At 39.5% G+C, this 18,463-nt stretch overlaps 3 protein-coding genes across 3 annotated transcripts; 1 reads left to right on the forward strand and 2 right to left on the reverse strand.

The window, feature by feature from the left end:
* Positions 1-263: 263 nt before the first annotated feature.
* LOC107303399 lies at positions 264-1,814 on the forward strand. The gene is made up of 5 exons (XM_015841763.1): positions 264-827; positions 911-997; positions 1,074-1,144; positions 1,223-1,288; positions 1,378-1,814. The coding sequence occupies exons 1-5, from the start codon at positions 525-527 to the stop codon at positions 1,382-1,384; spliced, it is 534 nt and encodes a 177-aa protein (XP_015697249.1). The 5' UTR covers positions 264-524; the 3' UTR covers positions 1,385-1,814.
* A 7,077-nt stretch (positions 1,815-8,891) lies between these two features.
* On the reverse strand, positions 8,892-9,566 carry LOC102704451. Its single transcript, XM_040528376.1, has 2 exons — positions 9,481-9,566; positions 8,892-9,316 (listed from the first exon to the last, which is right to left on the reverse strand). The coding sequence occupies exons 1-2, from the start codon at positions 9,544-9,546 to the stop codon at positions 8,909-8,911; spliced, it is 474 nt and encodes a 157-aa protein (XP_040384310.1). The 5' UTR covers positions 9,547-9,566; the 3' UTR covers positions 8,892-8,908.
* A 1,606-nt stretch (positions 9,567-11,172) lies between these two features.
* LOC102704737 (pumilio homolog 23) lies at positions 11,173-17,075 on the reverse strand. The gene is made up of 11 exons (XM_006661671.3): positions 16,794-17,075; positions 15,953-16,308; positions 15,463-15,826; positions 14,991-15,296; positions 14,728-14,892; positions 14,501-14,644; positions 13,829-13,948; positions 13,565-13,744; positions 13,074-13,222; positions 12,220-12,402; positions 11,173-12,142 (listed from the first exon to the last, which is right to left on the reverse strand). Exons 2-11 carry the CDS (start codon positions 16,282-16,284, stop codon positions 11,560-11,562), a joined length of 2,526 nt encoding a protein of 841 aa, XP_006661734.1. The 5' UTR covers positions 16,285-16,308; positions 16,794-17,075; the 3' UTR covers positions 11,173-11,559.
* Positions 17,076-18,463: the final 1,388 nt, after the last annotated feature.

Raw genomic sequence — 18,463 nt, forward strand, 5'->3', positions numbered from 1 at the left:
CTATCATGTATGTAGGGGGCACGCTACATTGTCAATGTAACAATTAAAACGATATGTGCTGAAAATTCTTGGTGGTACAATTCATGTGATATATGTTACCGGACCTCTAAACCATACGGTTCAAGCTACAGATGCACCGGATGCTTTTTGCTATAGGACTCCCTGTTGCAAGGTACATCCTTTTTTTTGTATTTTACTCATGCTATATGTTTTCACCCCTCCTGCACTATCCGATACCAAGTTAACCTTTATAACATAGGTATAAGATTGTTCTCATAGCCGCAGATCATAGTGCTAGCACGACATTCATCCTTTTTGGGAAAACAGCACAACGACTTGTTCGCAGACCTGTTGAGTCTCTAATCGAAGAAAACCCGCCTGATAAGGATTTTCTACCAGATGAAATATTAAATCTTGTTGACCAATCTTGGAATGTGAGTTATACACAGGAGGCCCTGAGGAGAAACCAAGAATCACTGTAGGTCAACGGTATCATTTCCTCAGGCTCCTTATCTACCCCACTCATGCTGATGAGTCCATCCAGTTCCCACTCAGCATCAGCCAATGCATCGGCAGATTCATCCTCCTCTTTGAAAGCACCGGCATCGACAAGCGAAACGGCAGGGCCATCGCACATATTAGACAGTGATAAAGAGATTACTGCGCTGCAGGACAGTCCATCAACATCCTTGAAAGCCTCTGTCATTTCCACAGGACAACTGACACCAACAAGCAAACTCACCTCAGTAGACCTAGCAAAGAAAAAAGGTCTTGTCTCAATCTGTCCAAAGCCATCGCCACTGCCACAACCATCCAATGATCCAAAGGTATTGTCCAAACAATAATACTAATAGATGCATTATGCTTTCTCATGCACAAAACCTGAACTCAAGCTTTTTGCATTCTTTAGAAATCTGCTACCTCTAAAACATACGCTCAAAAAGAAACCTATCATGCATCTCCTGCTACAACACACATATCTGCGCCTCAAAAGAAGGTAATATATTTTTCTTGTCATTGTTATTCTTACTGCCTTCCCTTTCATCTCATATTAACATACTAAGGCAAAATAGGACTCAATATCACAAGATGATGATCAGCCTGCCCAATCATCTGCAACTGGCAAGCCATCTACCAAGAAAAGGTATCCATATACTGTTCTTCCTATTCAGAACATCCAATCCCACATACATGTAACCTTGTGTTAACATGCTTTAATCAGGGCACGATCTCTGTCTCCATCTGCACCTGTTAAAAAGCTATTCAAACAAAGCGGTACTGAACCAAGGTATTGTCGATCTATCACTGCCAACTTTCATCAATCCATATCTATATCTGTTCAAACCATTCTAATCCATATACTAATTTCCTCTACAGCAACTAAAAAGCCCTTCACAGAGGCTGGAGAGTATTTTGGGGCCATGTATATATTCTACCTTGCTACATACCAGAAAGTCGACAGGCACCATGCAATCACTGCTATATTGCGCATGCTCTACTATATATCGTGCAAAATACCTTGTCTGGCCATACTTTCTTTTGCTCAAAACCTCTCTGTACTGAAATGCCTTGTATGACTATAGTTCCTTTTGCTAGAAACGTCTTTGTATTTTGTGTACATACTAGCCTTGCACTTTACGTGCATACCAACTTATTAGTTAGCAGTGCCACTCTATCCAATATCATGAATGCATGTATGATGCATTATCCAATATCATGTATGCCTCTATCTTGCACTTTAACCGTCTGCACGCCATCTACATGCAACCATTCGTATCCTTTGAATGCATCCTGGATGAAGGAAAAAATTTCTCAATTTGCCTCGGTGCCAGCTAACCTCTTGCTATATCCTACCAACCTAATTATATGTAATTACCAGCATGAACCATCAATCAACAGATATTATAAACCGACTGTATCCATGTATGACTGCATAGTGCAGCCATCTATCTCACATGCATTTACTCTTGCTCTATATACTCCTCTGTTATCTGATGACGCCGCCGCGCGCGTAGCGCGCGTTTGCTGCTAGTACTTGTACACAACAGCAGGCGTACACCCAGCACTTGCCATTGACGAATACACGTGATGTGATCAACTGCCCACTGGGACCCATCTGGATGTGTTTGGTTCGTATGGGTCGAATCTAGATGGGTTGGTCTTATTTTTCTGTTTGGTTAAAGAGATGAATTGAATTATGTTTTTTATTTTGTTGGAGAGATAAGATGGGATGGAGCGAACATTCGAGGGATTGATGTGGCATGTCTCGATTTGATTACATTTCCACAATGAGTTGATGAGGTTAACCTCCCATATCCCAAATAAAACCCTAAATCAACCCCAAATTTGTGTTGGAAAAAAAACAAATTTTAAGTTACAAAAGTGAAAAAGATGGGGTAGTTATGTTCTTTAACATTTTTCATCATTTTTTCTTTGATCTAATCAGGATTTCTCATGTATTATTTTCCTTGTTTAAACCATAGCGAGACAGTCTAAAATTGCCTCATTTTAAGAAGGGAACTTTGGTTCCTAGTTCTTGCTATTGTAAGCAATAGCATTTAAAAACATAGCATAGTGATCCTAGCTATGTTAGCATAACCACAACATTAAAAATTAAGGGTTAATGTACCAATAAAGTGTGCCGACCTTACCTCACTCCCACATAACCTAGCAACACGAGAAAATAGGTAAGGGGATACTCGAAAATTTGGTAAGAAAAATGTTTTTAAGTTATTTCCTTATTATTTCCATTTTCCTTTCACTATCGGGTACCTTTTACATGTGGGAGAAGCATAGACCTCAGGGCTTGAATGGTAACAAAAAAATGACATATACATACCACCAAGATTACTTTAAAACATTGAACTGCAACATTGTGTAGGAAATAACTATTGGTGGAAAAAAGGAAAATGGGACTTTGGTTTTTTTTTTAAAGAACATGACCAGAAGAAACAAATGGTGCAACAGTACAATTGGAAAAACACCTAGAATTTAAACATTAGCTGTAGGAATTGTTCTGGAAGGTTCATGAAATTCTCCTTGGCCTATTCGGTTTTAACAGGGTACCAATATTTTATTTTTCGACAGAGGTATCTATTTTAGAATGTGCAAACTACTAAATATTGGGAAATCTCTGGTACAAATCACAACCATTAATTTAAAAGGGTATTTTTGTATTTTATTAATTAATTGATTAGTAGTATTTTATAATTTTATTTTTGGTAATAAAGATCATAATAAAAAAGAAAGATACTATCCTTTCAAGGTTCTACTAACCTAATATTGTTGATAGTATAATTTAGTAACAGTCGTCCGATAAAAATAGATTAATGATGTGGATTAAATTCTATTACCAGTAAAATACACCAGAGTCAACCTCCTAAATATTTGTTTAGCTACTTTCTTGTTTTTGATGAGCCGTTTTTGAACTACCAAATGGTATGTTCTGTGTAAACAATTTTACATGAAAGTTTTTTAAGAATCAAATGAATTTATTTTTCAAGTTTATAATAGTAAATATTTAACCAATCATACTTTAATGATTTGAGTCATTTCACGTGTCATGGTAAGCTCATCTGTTCATGTGAAATTATGGTCTTGATTTTATATTATATAATGAATAATTTTCATATGTTATTAAAATTGATTTTTTTTGTTTTGTTTTTAGTGTGTGAACAGTATCCGGTCCGACAAGACGAGCAATGTCAATCTGACCGGAGGAAACCATTTCAGTTATAGATTGTTTTTTGTGTTTATCGTTGAATCTAATATATAGAGATGCGTAGTTTTATACTTCTTTTGGATAGAAATAGGAGAAATGTGTATTGTTGAGGTGGAATTAAATTATATAATTCTTCAGCTACTAATATCTCTACTATTGTTGTGATTAAACAGATAAAAACAATGTGAATACTTTTTTTAGAAAATACTTTCCTATTTTTATGTATTTGTAAGTAATTACAAGTACGAACTAGCCATCAAAGTTGTATTTTGGAGCGACCGTAGTGGCTATCACAGTGGACGCTGAATAGAGCTGTCTATGCCACTTAGTACTGATTTAGAACGTGTGTAGTTTATCATTGAAAGGGCAGTATATATTGCAAATGAGAACAGATTATCCTTTATTCAATATTTTTTTAACTCCATACTTGTGAAGACAACAAATTACCTATATCAATTATATGGAGGATGACGCATTAATTTACCTTTTTAAACTTTTCTTAACTTGAACTTGCCTTGTTTTATAAACTTTGCCATCTTGTTTGGACCATGGAATCCTGATCTGGTTGACTGAAATGGACAGATCAGATCGACTAAACTCTACCAACTACCGGGATGGTCGAAAAAATTCATGCAAATGAAGTAATGTACATAACCATCAACTCATTCATCCAATCAACATCTTTCAGTCCTTCAATCAATTTGCTAGTTAATTACTTCCTCAATGCGAAAGATGGCAACACTGGAACTAACAGCATTGCAAAGGACAACCTAACCTGAGAGCTTCATGAGTACCTTTAATTTGTGGCAAGAGACAACCAACTCCACTAGCCAAGGCAATCCATGAAACAAGCATCAGTGCCATATCACATATAAGTATTGCTCAAGCTACCTAGGATTTGGATGATTGAACACTTGACATGTGTAATTAACCCAAAAAAGAATTTAAAAAAAGGAGAACAATGCATGCCCTTGTCACAAATTGAGATGATCTTTCATGAAAGGCCATGCATGCAGGCAAATCTGTTTGTGACAGGGAATCATCATCCCTAAATGAAGCTTCAAAGTAGAGCAAAATCAAAGGGAACACCACTCTTTAATTTAAAGCTTTGTTCTCATTTGATGTGTCCCTGTCTCTTCAAACTGTTGTTATTCGCCAAAGTATTTTTGGAGTACTCTGAAAATTTTTGAAATGAGGCCATATGAAGCTTTTGTTTTTTAAGCAAATTATGTGTGACTGTCTCAGTCAGCCCTTTTGCCTTAGATCAAGTGAAGCAGTACCCATCAGTCCATCAACTAGGTTGGTCCATTACTTCAGAAAAACTCTTCAACCACCGGGTCCTTTTTAAGACTTTTACAAAGTGCATTCTTGCTAACTATGCTGAATATAATTTTACTACATGTGGCTCATCATTTGGTTTTGAAAAATAAGTTAAAAGAAACTCCAATATGAAACATGAAACACACATTGTAGTTGCAAAATTATTTCCCAGGTGTCCCCTTAATTCACTCTGTTTTGTATTATGTTCCTTGATATTTCCCGTCTTAATGAAATGACGCACAAGTTTTTTTGCACATTTAAAAAAAACGAAAGACAAGCATATATATTTGTTTGGCAAATTCATCTGTAGGTTAATTAATGGCAGTACTCCTGTTATTTGTATCAAAATTATATATTCTATATTTAATAAAGTACAAAAATATTTTTTCCTACTGGTAGTATTATACTACAAGTAAAATGTACCGGATAGTTGCTATTGCTCAAAACAGTTGTCTGGTCTACACACTTTTTGTTTCAATTTAATTTCAAATTAGACAGTTGCTATGATCTTCTGGTAACGATTTCATGTAGAGCAATTCAATTAAGCTCTCAATCCTGAAATCAAACAAATTACCAACACCTTACACAGTTACACGTGCCATGTGACCATGTCATCTACTGAGCACCTACTACCAAAAAATTGAGACATGAACATGCAGCCATTCAGGGTCAAGAAGAGCAAATCATGGCAGTTTCTAATTATTCCTTGTCTTTGCCATAAAGCCTTTTATTACGCTGTCTTGATTTGTACGAACAGATTATCTATAGCTTACGTTTGCAAGGAATCAATTAATTAAAAGCAGGGAGGGGGATTATTAGGTCGTTGTGCAATTCAAGGCTGATATGATGTTGCAGCTGGTGGCATCGTGCGTGCGTACGTGCCACATTTCTCATTTCATCTTTTGATTTGTCTCCACGTAATTAAGTGTGTAAAAATTATGTTATTAGGTGACATCAATTAGCTATCGAGGACGACGGGAACCAGATCCCGGATGTTCTGGACCCCGACAGCCTGGAGGTGGAGCTGGGCGACCATCGGGTCGCTCGTGGCGAGTCGGGGACTGGGACCCCTAGACGGAGGCTCTGGACGGGAAGGAGAGGTAGCAGTGTCGGTGAAAGGGACAGCAAAGGGCGGACCGGCGGAGAGGAGCGGATACTGCTCCGCCTCAGCGACCCGGTGAACGAGAGCCTCCGCCGCAGTCCGCTCACGCTCCCAGGCAAGAGCGGCTGCGTGGACCTGATCCTAAGCCGCCAACGCCTCGGTCTTTGCTGCAATGAGAGCAGTGGCCAGGGCGGCGTCCGCTGTGGCAGTCCTGTCGGGGAAGGACCATCCGGCCGGGTGGCTCGGCTAGACAGAGAGGCCGGGCCGGACCGTCCGGCCCCTGAGCCCGAACCGTCCGACTGCTGCAGAGCGATAGGGGAGAGGAACCCCGGCGGCATGCCCAGGCCGGTGTAGGGGAGGGGCACAGCGACGGGGTGGCCAGAGGCGGAGGAGAAAGGGCCGTGGCAGGCTTGGCGGCACCCGTGCCCGCGGCAGCGGCCGCGGGCGTGGGCCGGCCGGGGCGCCCACGCCCGCGGCGGCCATGGCGATGGGGGTGGGAGCAGCGGCGACGGCAGAGCCAGCCGGCGGCAGTGGCAGGGACGGCGCAACAGCCAAGGCGGCGGCGTAGGAGGGAAGGAGAGGGGGAAGGAGGAGGCGGCGGCCGGTGGCCAGCCATGGTGGCCGACGGCGACACTGGCCGGAGGGGGAGGAAGGAGAGAGAGAAAACCCTAGCTCTGATACCATGTTACAAATTGTGATTAGATTAATCACAACCCTAAAAAGACAGAGGATATAAATACAAGGGCCTTATGGGCCTTGGACCACACCAACAGTGCTTAATCGTCACTCGTCCTTTTCTGTTTGAACATTTATGTTTCCCTTTTTCGATATCTTTGCTAGTGTTCTAAACATTTTTCTTTTTACAAATTGGTGGTACTTGATACTACTTGACATATGTGACTAAAGGTATTAAATTATATTATTCCCCGAGAGAGATATTTCCTTTTTGCATCTATTGAGTTTGGTCCATTGCTTGGAGTGTTAAGATCCAAATTATACTTCAAAATTAAAACGCTAGTTGAAAACTCGAGATATTGAATTTGGTACTGAAATTTATCCACTGTAGCAAACAGTTGTAGATTAATTAGCATCCTATTTCCAACAGATTAAATGATGGATCAACAATGAAAAGGACTCTACAAGACAAGCCTATCGTATTTAATTTGGCAGATGAGATGTCAAATCGTCTCATCTTTAGCAGCAGCAGCAGTCAAGGCGCTTAAGAGCAAGGCTAATAGTATAGCCAACAAGCTAGCTATAAGATATTTTATAGTCTTTTCTTAGCCCACCCATACATTAGTTAGCTATTCATTATTAATACAGGGCACACATGTCACTCTCATAGAGTTTCTTGGTTCCTGTACTCAAGCTGGCTACAAGCTAACAGCATGCTTACACTCTCTCATCCACTCTCTCCTCCACATAAACATATAGCCAGCTTATAGCCTACTATTATACTTGCTCTAACCCAATCATTTATTATTTTCCTAACCCAATCATCTTAAGCATCATTTTCGGACAGGCGTGAGCTTGAAAAATGTTGTCATCCAGCACAAAAGCCTTGCCAGCTCGTTGTTGAAAAAAAACCATTCCTATTTATTATTTTTCCTGCGCCAGTTTTTCTCATAAAATTATTGTTTTCAGATGTTTTTTTGGAGGCTTCAGAAGAACTGTTAGGAGAAGCTGATGAACGTATTTGTCTTAAATCAAAAGGCAATGCCAAATTTGACCTGCAGTTTGGTCAGGCTTAACAAACTCCTTGTGAATGTTTGGGCTGGCTTGGCTGGGAAAATCTGAGCAAATGGGCCTTCTCATTCATGGTGGTGAGGCCTTGAGAAATGCATCTCCACTCACACCTTTCCCATTTGGAATTTATTGTGCAAGAGGCATTAGTACAAAAATAAAATGGAATGTCTAACTTTGTTTTGGAAATTATGCGTCCCATCGTTTCGCATTTACAACTGGTTATAAGCCAAAATTTAAATTTTAAAACTTAATTTTGGACTCGATTTTGTGGTTTTTTCATCGTTTTTCTATAACTGAGTCGTTATGGACACGTATATAAAAGTTTTACCTGTAAATTATTTTTCGTTTGTAAAACGTGTTTTCGCTTTTCTTCTAAAAGCGAAACGATGGGAGCCTATGCTTTTATCTCAATGCACATTTGGTGATATAAATCTGAATAGAGTTTTTTTAACATTCTTAAAAAAATACCTCAAGGTACCATATTTTTTAATGTAAAAGTTTAGTAACTTAAGATATAATGTACCTTGAGGTATCAGAAATTAATACTAAAATTTTTGGTAGCTCATGATACTTTCTAAGGATGTTAAAAATGCCCATCTGAATAAACGCAAACTTATTTATTTTAAGCATGTTAGGAATAGAGGAACTGTGACAGATTCAGAGGAATTGCAGGTTTTTCTTTCTTTCTTTGCTAATGTTTATAGCATGTACTTGGCCAAGGAAAACAATTTAGACAATGAGACTCATTGACACAAGATATCATGCAATCCTGACAGCAAGCAATCTTTCTGTGTTACATGGTAGAGCAAGATTCTGCCCTTTTTTTTCAGAAAATTAACTAAAAACAAGCAGGGTAAAAAGGCATTGAGAAATGCCTTGTCAATTTCAGTCCAATGATCACACTGTTGCTTAAGACAGCAACAAGACTAGTGATCATCTTCTGGTTGCCAGGAAATGCAGAAAAATTACAACAACATTCATCAGAATGAGTAGCCTCTATACTGAAGTGTCTGCCATCACTATGTGACCAAGTAAACGGGGCCAAAGGCCTCTCTTTTCACCCCATAGTTCACCTGGTCAAGCTGCATGTAAGGCTGATCATCCTCGTAGTCCACCGACGCCGCCACCGCCGTCGCCGCGGCGGCGAAGCAGTCGGCGGTGGTCTGCCGGATCACCTGGACCAGGTTGCTGCACTCCTCCAGGATCTGGCTGGAGGGGAGAAGGCTGCGTTTTGTTGGGTTCCTATGATGATGATGATGATGATTCTTGGAGCCACCTGCTGCCTTGGTGCTGTCAGGTTTCTTGTGCTTCATCTTGTTCTGAAACTTTGAGAGGAAGGTCAGGTATCTCTTCTTCCATGTCTTGTTCTTTGCAGCTTGGGTACCTGAAATGTTGCCATGCTGATGATCTGTTGTTTCTCCAGTGATCTGAAGTCAAGAAGAGCAATGGATCAAGGTTCAGATTTGAGACATAATGATGAGTTCAGCATTGCTGATTGTCCCAACATATTTGCACAGAACTTGAACAAGATAAAGTGGAAACTTGCGTAGTTCTTGTAATCCAAGAAAAAAAAGGCATCAAGTAGAATCACCTTGGGAAGACTGTGCTGAAGATCATAAGCAGCTGTAGCCCTCCCATGGCAACTCTTCTTCTTCATCTTCAGCAGCCAAAGCTCACCGGCAGATAGAGGATCAAACCTTTAAAAGCTATAAGAAAAAACTTCCGGGAGTTCATAGGCCATCTGAGGCATCCAAAAACTCAAGGGAAGGCCATGGCAAGGTACAATGTATCAGGAAGTGTTAGCACATTTTCAGAGTGTAATACCTGATCAGTGTCAGTTGGCAGATGAGGGCAGGGCTACAACAAAAACAGCAGCTGCAGTAGGATAAAGGCACTGGTTACTTATTAAATACTTTTAGGATGCTACAAAGATGCCCTTGCACTTGTATTCGTAGGTTGTATACTCTATCTATCCTAAATATACTCCGTTCAATGGCGGAACTGAAAATTTTTAAAGAGTAGGGCTAAACTAATGCAGTATTAACTGATTTTTAAAACTTATATGTTAATTTTGTATAATTTTCAAGGGATTATGGACCTAGGCCTAAGGCTCCAGCCATAGCTGCCCTAGGCCTAGTACCGTCCCTGACTCCGTCGGTTTCACGATGTAAGACTTTCTAATCTTGTCCAGATTTATATGGATACTAATGAGTATAGACATATACAAATTAGTTAATAAATTTAAACAACGCTAGAAAGTCTTATAATGTAAAGCGAAGATAGCTATTCTAAGATTCCTAAAGTGTAGCTATTTCTACACCTACCTCCTCGTATCGACCTATCACGACCATTTGCTATTTAGTTTCTACGCATACTTTCTCTTATCAACTAATTACTATCTTCTACTATTCAAATTTACCTACTTCCCTATTCCTGTGAATACATCTAGATATGTTTACATTTGGGACTAAGTATTAACAATTGAAGGATGTTTTGGTCTGTTCAATATTCACGGCTGTTTTTCAAGTGTCGGGATTGTTTGGACCTAACTTAAACTAAAATCACAATTACACACAATGACAAAATTCTTACGAGATTCCTTCGCTTTGGCTAATAACATGCTGTTGCAACAACACACTCTTTTAGAGAAGCTAAGTTCAACAAAATGAAAAAAAAAGAGGAGAAATTCCTATCCTTCAATTGGATTGGAAAATATATGACCAATGAGACAAAACATCTTGGACAGTAGTACCATGTAGGGCATGAGGACAGTGCTAGTTCATGAATGGAAGTATGTGCCTGCCATGTAGACTGAATCTTTTCAGACAACTTCTGAACTGAAGATTTGTCACGTGACTTGGGAGTGCTGTGAGTTGAGACAAACACATGTGTTGGGTGCATGTGGGACATTGCGGATATCACGGCTTAATGCACTCGATGCACATATGACATATGAACATTGCTTTGTTCTGGCTACTCTGAAGGTATTATTTTCCATGGCATTTTGTGTGTACTTTGTGCTTGTGACATCGCCCACAGCAAGATCATTGTCGCTTAGGACAAGGAACAAGCGTCTTTAGAGGTTGTATATTGGTAAATTTTCTCTGAATTTTTTCATGATTATTTGAGCATGATTTTTTGTAAAAAGATTGGCAGAAATTCTCCCGTACTGATTCCTAGGTTTTAGATGGCTTCTTGTCACTTTTGTCACCACTGCACGGGAATAGGGATAATAGATAAGAACACAACTGCAGCTCACAAGAACTTGTCCTGGACCCACAACTCTAACACCTACAAGCTATAATTTGACATTTGACGAAGATTAAACTGGTTGCTAGTGTTCAGAGACATGTTCATCTTTTCTAGTAAAATACACATCAAGTGTTGCTGAAAGGTATGATATGGAATTGGTACGAATTTGTTTTCAGATGTTCAGCGAAGACGATGCTGATGGTTTGCTGAATTTTCAGAAAAATCTCCACTTCAACAAAACTATCTCAGCCTTCCCGTGTTACCAAGTAACACTCTATTCCTTGAATCTTAGAGCTCATAACAAAAGTTAAAAGGATAAATAGTAAACAAAATTGCGCATCCCCACCTTTGAAGGAGAAGGGGAAAACTAGCTCAGATGATCATGTTTTCTACAACTACCCACAAAAATATGAATTTGCTAACTTTTGCATGGCATCTCGGGTTTCAGCAGTTTGCGCACTTCGCTTGCACTCAGTTTCTCCTTACCAGCCAGATCAGCAAGCTCGGCAATAGACTGTTTCTGTTTGCCAGCATTCCTGACAAATGGTGTGCTAGAGCTATCCCGAACAAACATCTTGCCATCGGATTTACCAGCATTGGGTTTATGATGTTTTTGTTTTTTGAAACTTGTTTTGTCTGAAAGGAAACCTGGTGCTTTCCTCTTGCCGGAGTTCTTCGGGAATGCCATGCTGGTGCTGGCATCTTCACTCATGAGTGTCTTGTTGCTTGATGCTTTCTCAGAAGTTGCCTCCGTGGACTTCAACCTCTTGGTTTTGCCTACGTGGGATAAATGTGGCTTGTTGGTACCGGCATCTTCAGTAATTACATCAGCCTTGTCTTTCTGGTTACGCTTCTTCTTAGCAGGACTTTGAGAAGAGAGATGTTCTTCAATGCTCTGCCCAGCACCTTTACTGCTCAAGCCAAACTCCACTTGAAATTCTCTGTGAGTAGTTTCTTTCGAAGTTTGGCTGGCCCTCCATTGATCAGGTCGCCTTGAATACCTGTTACAAATCAAATGGTAATTTGACTAACATGAGACAAAATGCATAAAATGATATACAACAGAAAGATGAATTACCTCTCAACATCCAACTTCTTTAACAAGTGGAATCCATGTTTTGTCCTAGACAGATCAGTTTGCACGGCCAAAAGCTCAACCACAATGGCCTCTTTATGAGAAAAATTACTGGCAGTAAAGCACTTCTCAACTAAGAATGAGCCAGAAGGATTCATAGCTATCTCTCCATAATGGCCTTGCAACCTGTCAGATAGCAAACGCTAGTAAAAAAAGGTTGCGTACTCGTGAAATCATACAGCACATCTTTGCAACTTTCATTTTGCTATTCTATGCCAAAACAGCAGTTAAGTGTACTGAAGAACTGAGATTATCCATGCCAGTTATAGGACAAAGGTACTTCAACTTAACATACTCCAGGCAAATAACCTATTGTCACTACATAACCTTACACATTGAATCTGATAGTAGACAATAGTACTGATTACACAGTCATAGTGCAACCATGAAATCATTGAAATGGCATATCTACAGGGATCGTGCAGTGCAGCAACAACAGAAAAGAATATATTTAGGCACATTCCCTAATTCATGATAGGTTTGGTGGAGCTGAATGCCACTTTCTACCATGTTTGCCCACATGATCCAATGCACTATGCCATTGAAAACCTAAAAATTCTACATTGCTATTAAGCAACACCATAAACAGCAAAAAAAGGGAATATCTTGTACCCTCGCTGCCTCGTGATTGCTATTCGAAAGAGTAAAGAGAGGCATAATAGTACTACTAGTGCTCCCCAAGCATTACAGCTTTCATTGAAAGAAAACTATGCGTAAGTCAATTAGAATATTAAAAAACATCTTAGGAATCATAAGAAGGAATGTTCAAAGAGTTGAGGTATTCAGATAAGGCTTACTTTGCAAAAACTTTAAATTTCCGCTTTGCAGTGGTACTAGAACATAGAAAAGCCTCAAGAACACGGCTACCCCCTGAATCCTTGGAAATTTGAAGGATCTTATCATCATCCATTGCCAGCAAGCTAGAAACATATGGTCGAATATATTGCTGTACAAAAAATGGAAATAACTTAAGGTTTATTATTTTTCGCGCAATTAGCATTTTAGTTAAGATGACAATGAGACAAGATCATAAAAACTGAGGAACTATGCGTTCCTATCAAATTGAGCAAGAAATGAAGTATTAACTTAGCATAGCAAGACCAGGTCAAGAAACTGGATCACGAAGATCAAAGCACAAAAAGGGACTGAATTAGCACAACAAAATTGAAAAAAATCACAAGAACAGCAGGGAACATAGAACATTCAAGAGCAGAGGCCTTTGTACTAGGGATATTGCAACCACGGAACAGTTAAGTGCTGCAACAAGAGTACAGCAGTTTTGACATACATGTGGGTATTGCAGAATTGATTGCAGCATCAGACAACCCAGGACACTCATTTTTGCACCAAGAGGCCATTCCCAAGAAGATTTCTTCTGGAGGTAGCCCTCAAGAAAAAGTATATGTGCAACAATGCTATCAGGGGATTCAGAATTTGAACTTAATGCTGCAGAAAGAGCTTGGGAACTCTGCAGATAAAATCAGAGGAATTAGATATCATGAAGTCAGCAGTAATTATCAATGCAGAAATATTTGGTTGAAAAAATGATAACCTCAAGGCGTTTTGTTTCAAGCCTCTGGCATGCCGCTAAGATGGAAGCCACAACACCTGTCTTTCCTAGTTCAAGCAACTCCTTGATACTGGAACCAAGTTCATCCCAAATTTGCTCCATCTATCAACAAATCAAGGATTAACCGGTTGTTGAACAAGGAAAATCTATAACTTAAATTTGTGTAGTTGACAAGCACTACAAAAAGGAAATGGGTGAAATATAATCAAGCCACTAATCACATTGTATGCACTATGTAGAAACTTTGGGCATGCACTCGCACATAGACACAAGCAGTTATCCTTCTCAAGAGTAGCACATAAATTATGGTTTAGGAATCATAGGATTGTTTACCACACAAAATATAATCTATCATGCACTAGCAATGTCCCTCATCCCTAATAAATGTTAGGTCTAACAGCGTATGTTGCATCTTGCAAGTTCAACATAACAATAAACTATGATTACTCTAGCATAATAAAGGAAGCAGGTGTGTTACAAGTCAAAATGTCTCTTAACTTTCCATGATGATCTAAGTAATGTTTCACTAACTCAAAGATACAAATAGAGAGAAGAAAGCATTTATTTATGCAAGGCAAACCAATTTGATGTAAGGATATTGATTGGGTGAAAGCAATTAAGAAAATTGCCAATGTACATTTGAATGGCGAATACCTGGTCTGAGGTTTTAGCTGATGCTACTAAAGCTTGAACCACATAATTGCCACAGTGGTGAGATGAGATCGCAAATAATGCACCCTTAAGAGTACCTGTTAGCATATTGTTGCGCAGTTCCTCAGGGGCAACCTCCACAATGACCTGCCATTTAGATCCAATGAATGTATTGTCCTTGTATAACAAACTGCGGGATGATCAGAATAGACAGCTAAAAAAAAGAATACCTCCAACAGATGGCTGTAAGCAGTATCTTCAAGTAAAGCAATAATTTCATTCTTTTGTTCCCTACAATCTTTTGTATGGGCAGTGCCATCCTCATTAAAACCAAGAAGAATTGATATTATATAATTCAATTCATGATCATCACCAGCTGACAGTTTAAGTGCGGTCTGCCAAAGCATGCAATATATAATAAGACGAGGCGCAGTAAGCAAAATCCGAATTTGTTACATGAATTATATTATTATGGAATACAAAAGAAACTAACCTGTAATACCAGGCTACTGTTCTTGTCAGTTTGTAAAGTTGAAATGTCATGTTTTGCATTTTGCAGCATCTCTCTAACAAATGACTTAAAAATGTCTGAAAAACCAACTCCATGGTTCTTTGGATCATTTCCACCTGATTGCTTTGAACCGCAGCTCAACCGCTCAGCAAGAACAGCAGATCTCTTTGTGGTGTGGAAGTCTTGCAATGACTGTAAGGGAACCCCCTTACAAAGACAAAGAAGTGTTCGTATAACATGGGATCCATAGCAACTTGACATCACATTAGCAGCATCTGCAGCAATGACCTGTAGCAACAATTCAAAAGTGAGTTGCACTGATACTATGTGAAGGAAGAACAGAACGAACTGAAAAGTATACCTTGCATATCCTATTCAGTACATCTTCAACAATTCAAAAGTGAGTTGCACTGATACTATGGGAAGGAAGAACAGAACGAACTGAAAAGTATACCTTGCATATCCTATTCAGTATATCTTCTATAATGTCCCTGGAGGTCTCGTCTTCAAGATGCGTTGCTAGAGACTTGAGAGCTGCTTCAGCCACGTGTGATCCAAATTTATCGACAGCAATGATATGAAAAGACTCGATGGAATTGTGAAGGAACACACATAGCTGTTCCAATTCACAACCTTCTACAAGGACCTGCAAAGTGTGGCTTATTGGACCATCAGTGGCAAGTTCAAGCTCTTTCCCTTTAGTTTCTTCCAAGGCATTGGCACATATAGTTGAGCGCTCCTCCAAATCAATCTCCTTGTTGGCAAATAGGTTAGAAATCTCCAAAAAATACCTTGCAGTTTCTGGATCAACCTTTTTCCTGAGAAATTTCAACAAGAGAAACAGAAACTCCCTTTCAGAACTTTAGCATCCCCTTGCATAGAACTTGGTTATCTCACTTGCACATGTAAATAGGGCATGCATATTTTGAAGCAAAGGTTCTTACCTGAGAACATTTGTTACTGGCTTCAATGCTTTGGAGGGCAGCAATGCATTATCATTCTTCATTGGGCCATGATTCATCTCCATGGAACCATCTGAATGGCGTCCCTTCCCATGCCCTTTACCCTTCTTGCCATCCTCACTCCTTTTCTTCCCATGTTTAGCTTTCTTCTCAGCAGCAGGTCTGTTGCTTGACCTAGAACCCCCTTTTTGAGTCTTTTCACTCTTATCCTTCCTTCCTCTCCTCACCGGCAAGCTATCATCTAGATCTCCCTCAAGCAAGTCTTTTTGTTTGCCACCCTTCCGTCGAAGAGCCTTTGACCCAAAACAAACCATGGTAATGTTGCACCTTGACAACAACTGCAACGAAAACAGATGAGGGCGCATGGGCATAAGCGGCATTCCAAAGTAACAGTAACTTCAGAACTTAAAACACACAAAACCACCTCCACACTAAACAATGTCCTCGGAGGCACGAGTGGGAATCAATGATTTCTCATGCCAGCATATCCTCAACAGAAAACAAGTAAATGGTGATTGTGGATTCAGACAATTTATCCTGGAAATCCTTTCTAAACCGATCAAGAAATGAACTTGCCATGGCCACATCATGTTGCACTTCCGACATATTGCACGTGCTGTTTATTTTGTTCTCTTTGCATGAAAAAAAAATTGAAGCTAAAGAAAACGAATTGGACAGTACATGGATATAACTTCATCGAAATTATTATTCCCAATTCAAACTATTTACTTGTAGCAGCTATAACTTGTGACGAAATCAACATAAATTGAAATAATTCCATACTTGCTTCAAATTACACTCCTCGAGAGCCGAGAAACCTAACCTCAACTCAGCTAGGTCCGATGCTCATTCGTGGCCGCGGAAACAAAGGGTGGAGTCTTGAAGAGGGGGGCAGCGCGCTTCTCGCAAGCGCGGCACACCGGTCCGGAAACCGTAGGCCGGGGACCGACCGCCGTGCTCCCCTCAACGCTGCGCCACCACCCTGGTTGCAGCAGCACCGCCCCAGCGGGGAGGTCGGGACTTGGGTGGGGGCGATATGCAGCAGGATGATGGTGATGGTGACGATGAGATGGAGGGGGGAAGGCGGTGGAGGGGAGTATCGGGGCGGCAGGGAAGGGAGGAGGACGGCGAGGAGGAAGAAGAGAGTGCGGCGGCGGCGGCGGCGGCGGCTCCGGCGAGGGGAGGTGGGTTTAGGAGGCTGGGCGGTAGGGCTGCGGGCTGATATGGGCCGTTGGATCTGTGTTTTTATGGGCTTTGCACCAACGACGCCTTTGTGGCCGTTCGATCGCCGCCCTACGGAGGAACGAGCCGCAAAGCCCGTCACTTCGTCTATTACTATTACACAACAGCCAGAATACGCGCGTACAATTAATATTCTATATTCCAAAATTCAAGATATAAATATTTATAGGTTTTAAATTTTATTCCGTAGTATAAGTATTTATGCACTGATTTACATGATTTAAATCGTTCAGCCAATCATATGCTTATAAAAGAAATTGAATCGATTCAACGTTTAAAAATGGGTTAATTGTGTTTTTGAGCCTATTTTAAAGTCTAACTACCAATTTGACTCTGTTTTTTACCTTTGATTATTTAACCCTGCTTTTTTGAAAATAAAACTACCGTCTGGCCATATTCCGTGAAGTCATCTTAACAACGTTAAACTCAAAGGCCAAAATACCATTTATACGCTTACTTATTTGACAATAATTTCTCATAGTTTTGTTTGTGCAAAGATGCATACTAAATTTATTAAGGTTTTGTCAAAATTTTGTCAAATATTAATTTATAATATTTTTAACATATTTGAATTGATATAAATTTCCTATGTTTTATCTCTATAACTTGTAGGAAAGGAAATTTTCTTTGGTTTTTCTAAACTTCATTCTTGAATATTGAATGCTTTTCATAGGAATTAATCCAAATCTTTTGTTTTTCTATAAACTGAATAGTCCTTATTCTCTTTTTTACATGTATTTTAGTCTAAAAGGTATTATTATTGGACTTGCTCTAATAGTCAAATCTTGAATTGGTTGTACTCATGTGAGTTCGTAATAATTTATACAGCATTAAATACACTGTGTATACTTATGATGTATGGGTACCTGATAAATATACATCTCCGTGCATACACTCTCTACGTGTCTACCATCATTCTCCCTGACTCTCCTTTGTCTTTCACCGCTACCACTAGAGGTGATTGTTTGGCTTCTCAGAGAAAAAACCTCACGTCATATTTATAAATAGAAAATAATTTATGAATAACTTTTATATACATATTCTAAACGATCTAAATATCAAGACTAAAAAATAAACTACTAAATCTACTATAAATTAAGATTGAAAATTTAATTTTTAGTTTATAAACATAAGTAAAAGCAAAAAGATGGGCCACCAGCCAGTAGGTTCACATGTTGATGTATTTCAGTTGAATTGTGCAAATTTTGACTGTCTCGAGTCGGGTCAAAAAGAAATTCCAAGGGGGGAATT

The sequence above is a fragment of the Oryza brachyantha genome, chromosome 10 (genome assembly GCF_000231095.2).
Source record: "Oryza brachyantha chromosome 10, ObraRS2, whole genome shotgun sequence".
NCBI lineage: Eukaryota > Viridiplantae > Streptophyta > Magnoliopsida > Poales > Poaceae > Oryza > Oryza brachyantha.

What these genes read in the sequence shown, in the direction of transcription:
- LOC102704451 (XM_040528376.1), bottom strand. Translation starts at nt 9,546, where the DNA reads ATGAAGAAGAAGAGTTGCCATGGGAGGGCTACAGCTGCTTATGATCTT. An exon ending in TTCAGCACAGTCTTCCCAAG is followed by an intron (nt 9,317 to 9,480) that starts GTGATTCTACTT and finishes TCTTGACTTCAG; the next exon opens with ATCACTGGAGAAACAACAGA.
- LOC107303399 (XM_015841763.1), top strand. Translation starts at nt 525, where the DNA reads ATGCTGATGAGTCCATCCAGTTCCCACTCAGCATCAGCCAATGCATCG. An exon ending in AACCATCCAATGATCCAAAG is followed by an intron (nt 828 to 910) that starts GTATTGTCCAAA and finishes TGCATTCTTTAG; the next exon opens with AAATCTGCTACCTCTAAAAC. An exon ending in AAGCCATCTACCAAGAAAAG is followed by an intron (nt 1,145 to 1,222) that starts GTATCCATATAC and finishes TGCTTTAATCAG; the next exon opens with GGCACGATCTCTGTCTCCAT.
- LOC102704737 (XM_006661671.3), bottom strand. Translation starts at nt 16,284, where the DNA reads ATGGTTTGTTTTGGGTCAAAGGCTCTTCGACGGAAGGGTGGCAAACAA. An exon ending in TTGAAACAAAACGCCTTGAG is followed by an intron (nt 13,745 to 13,828) that starts GTTATCATTTTT and finishes TTTTATCTGCAG; the next exon opens with AGTTCCCAAGCTCTTTCTGC. An exon ending in AAATTTAAAGTTTTTGCAAA is followed by an intron (nt 12,403 to 13,073) that starts GTAAGCCTTATC and finishes GCTATCTGACAG; the next exon opens with GTTGCAAGGCCATTATGGAG.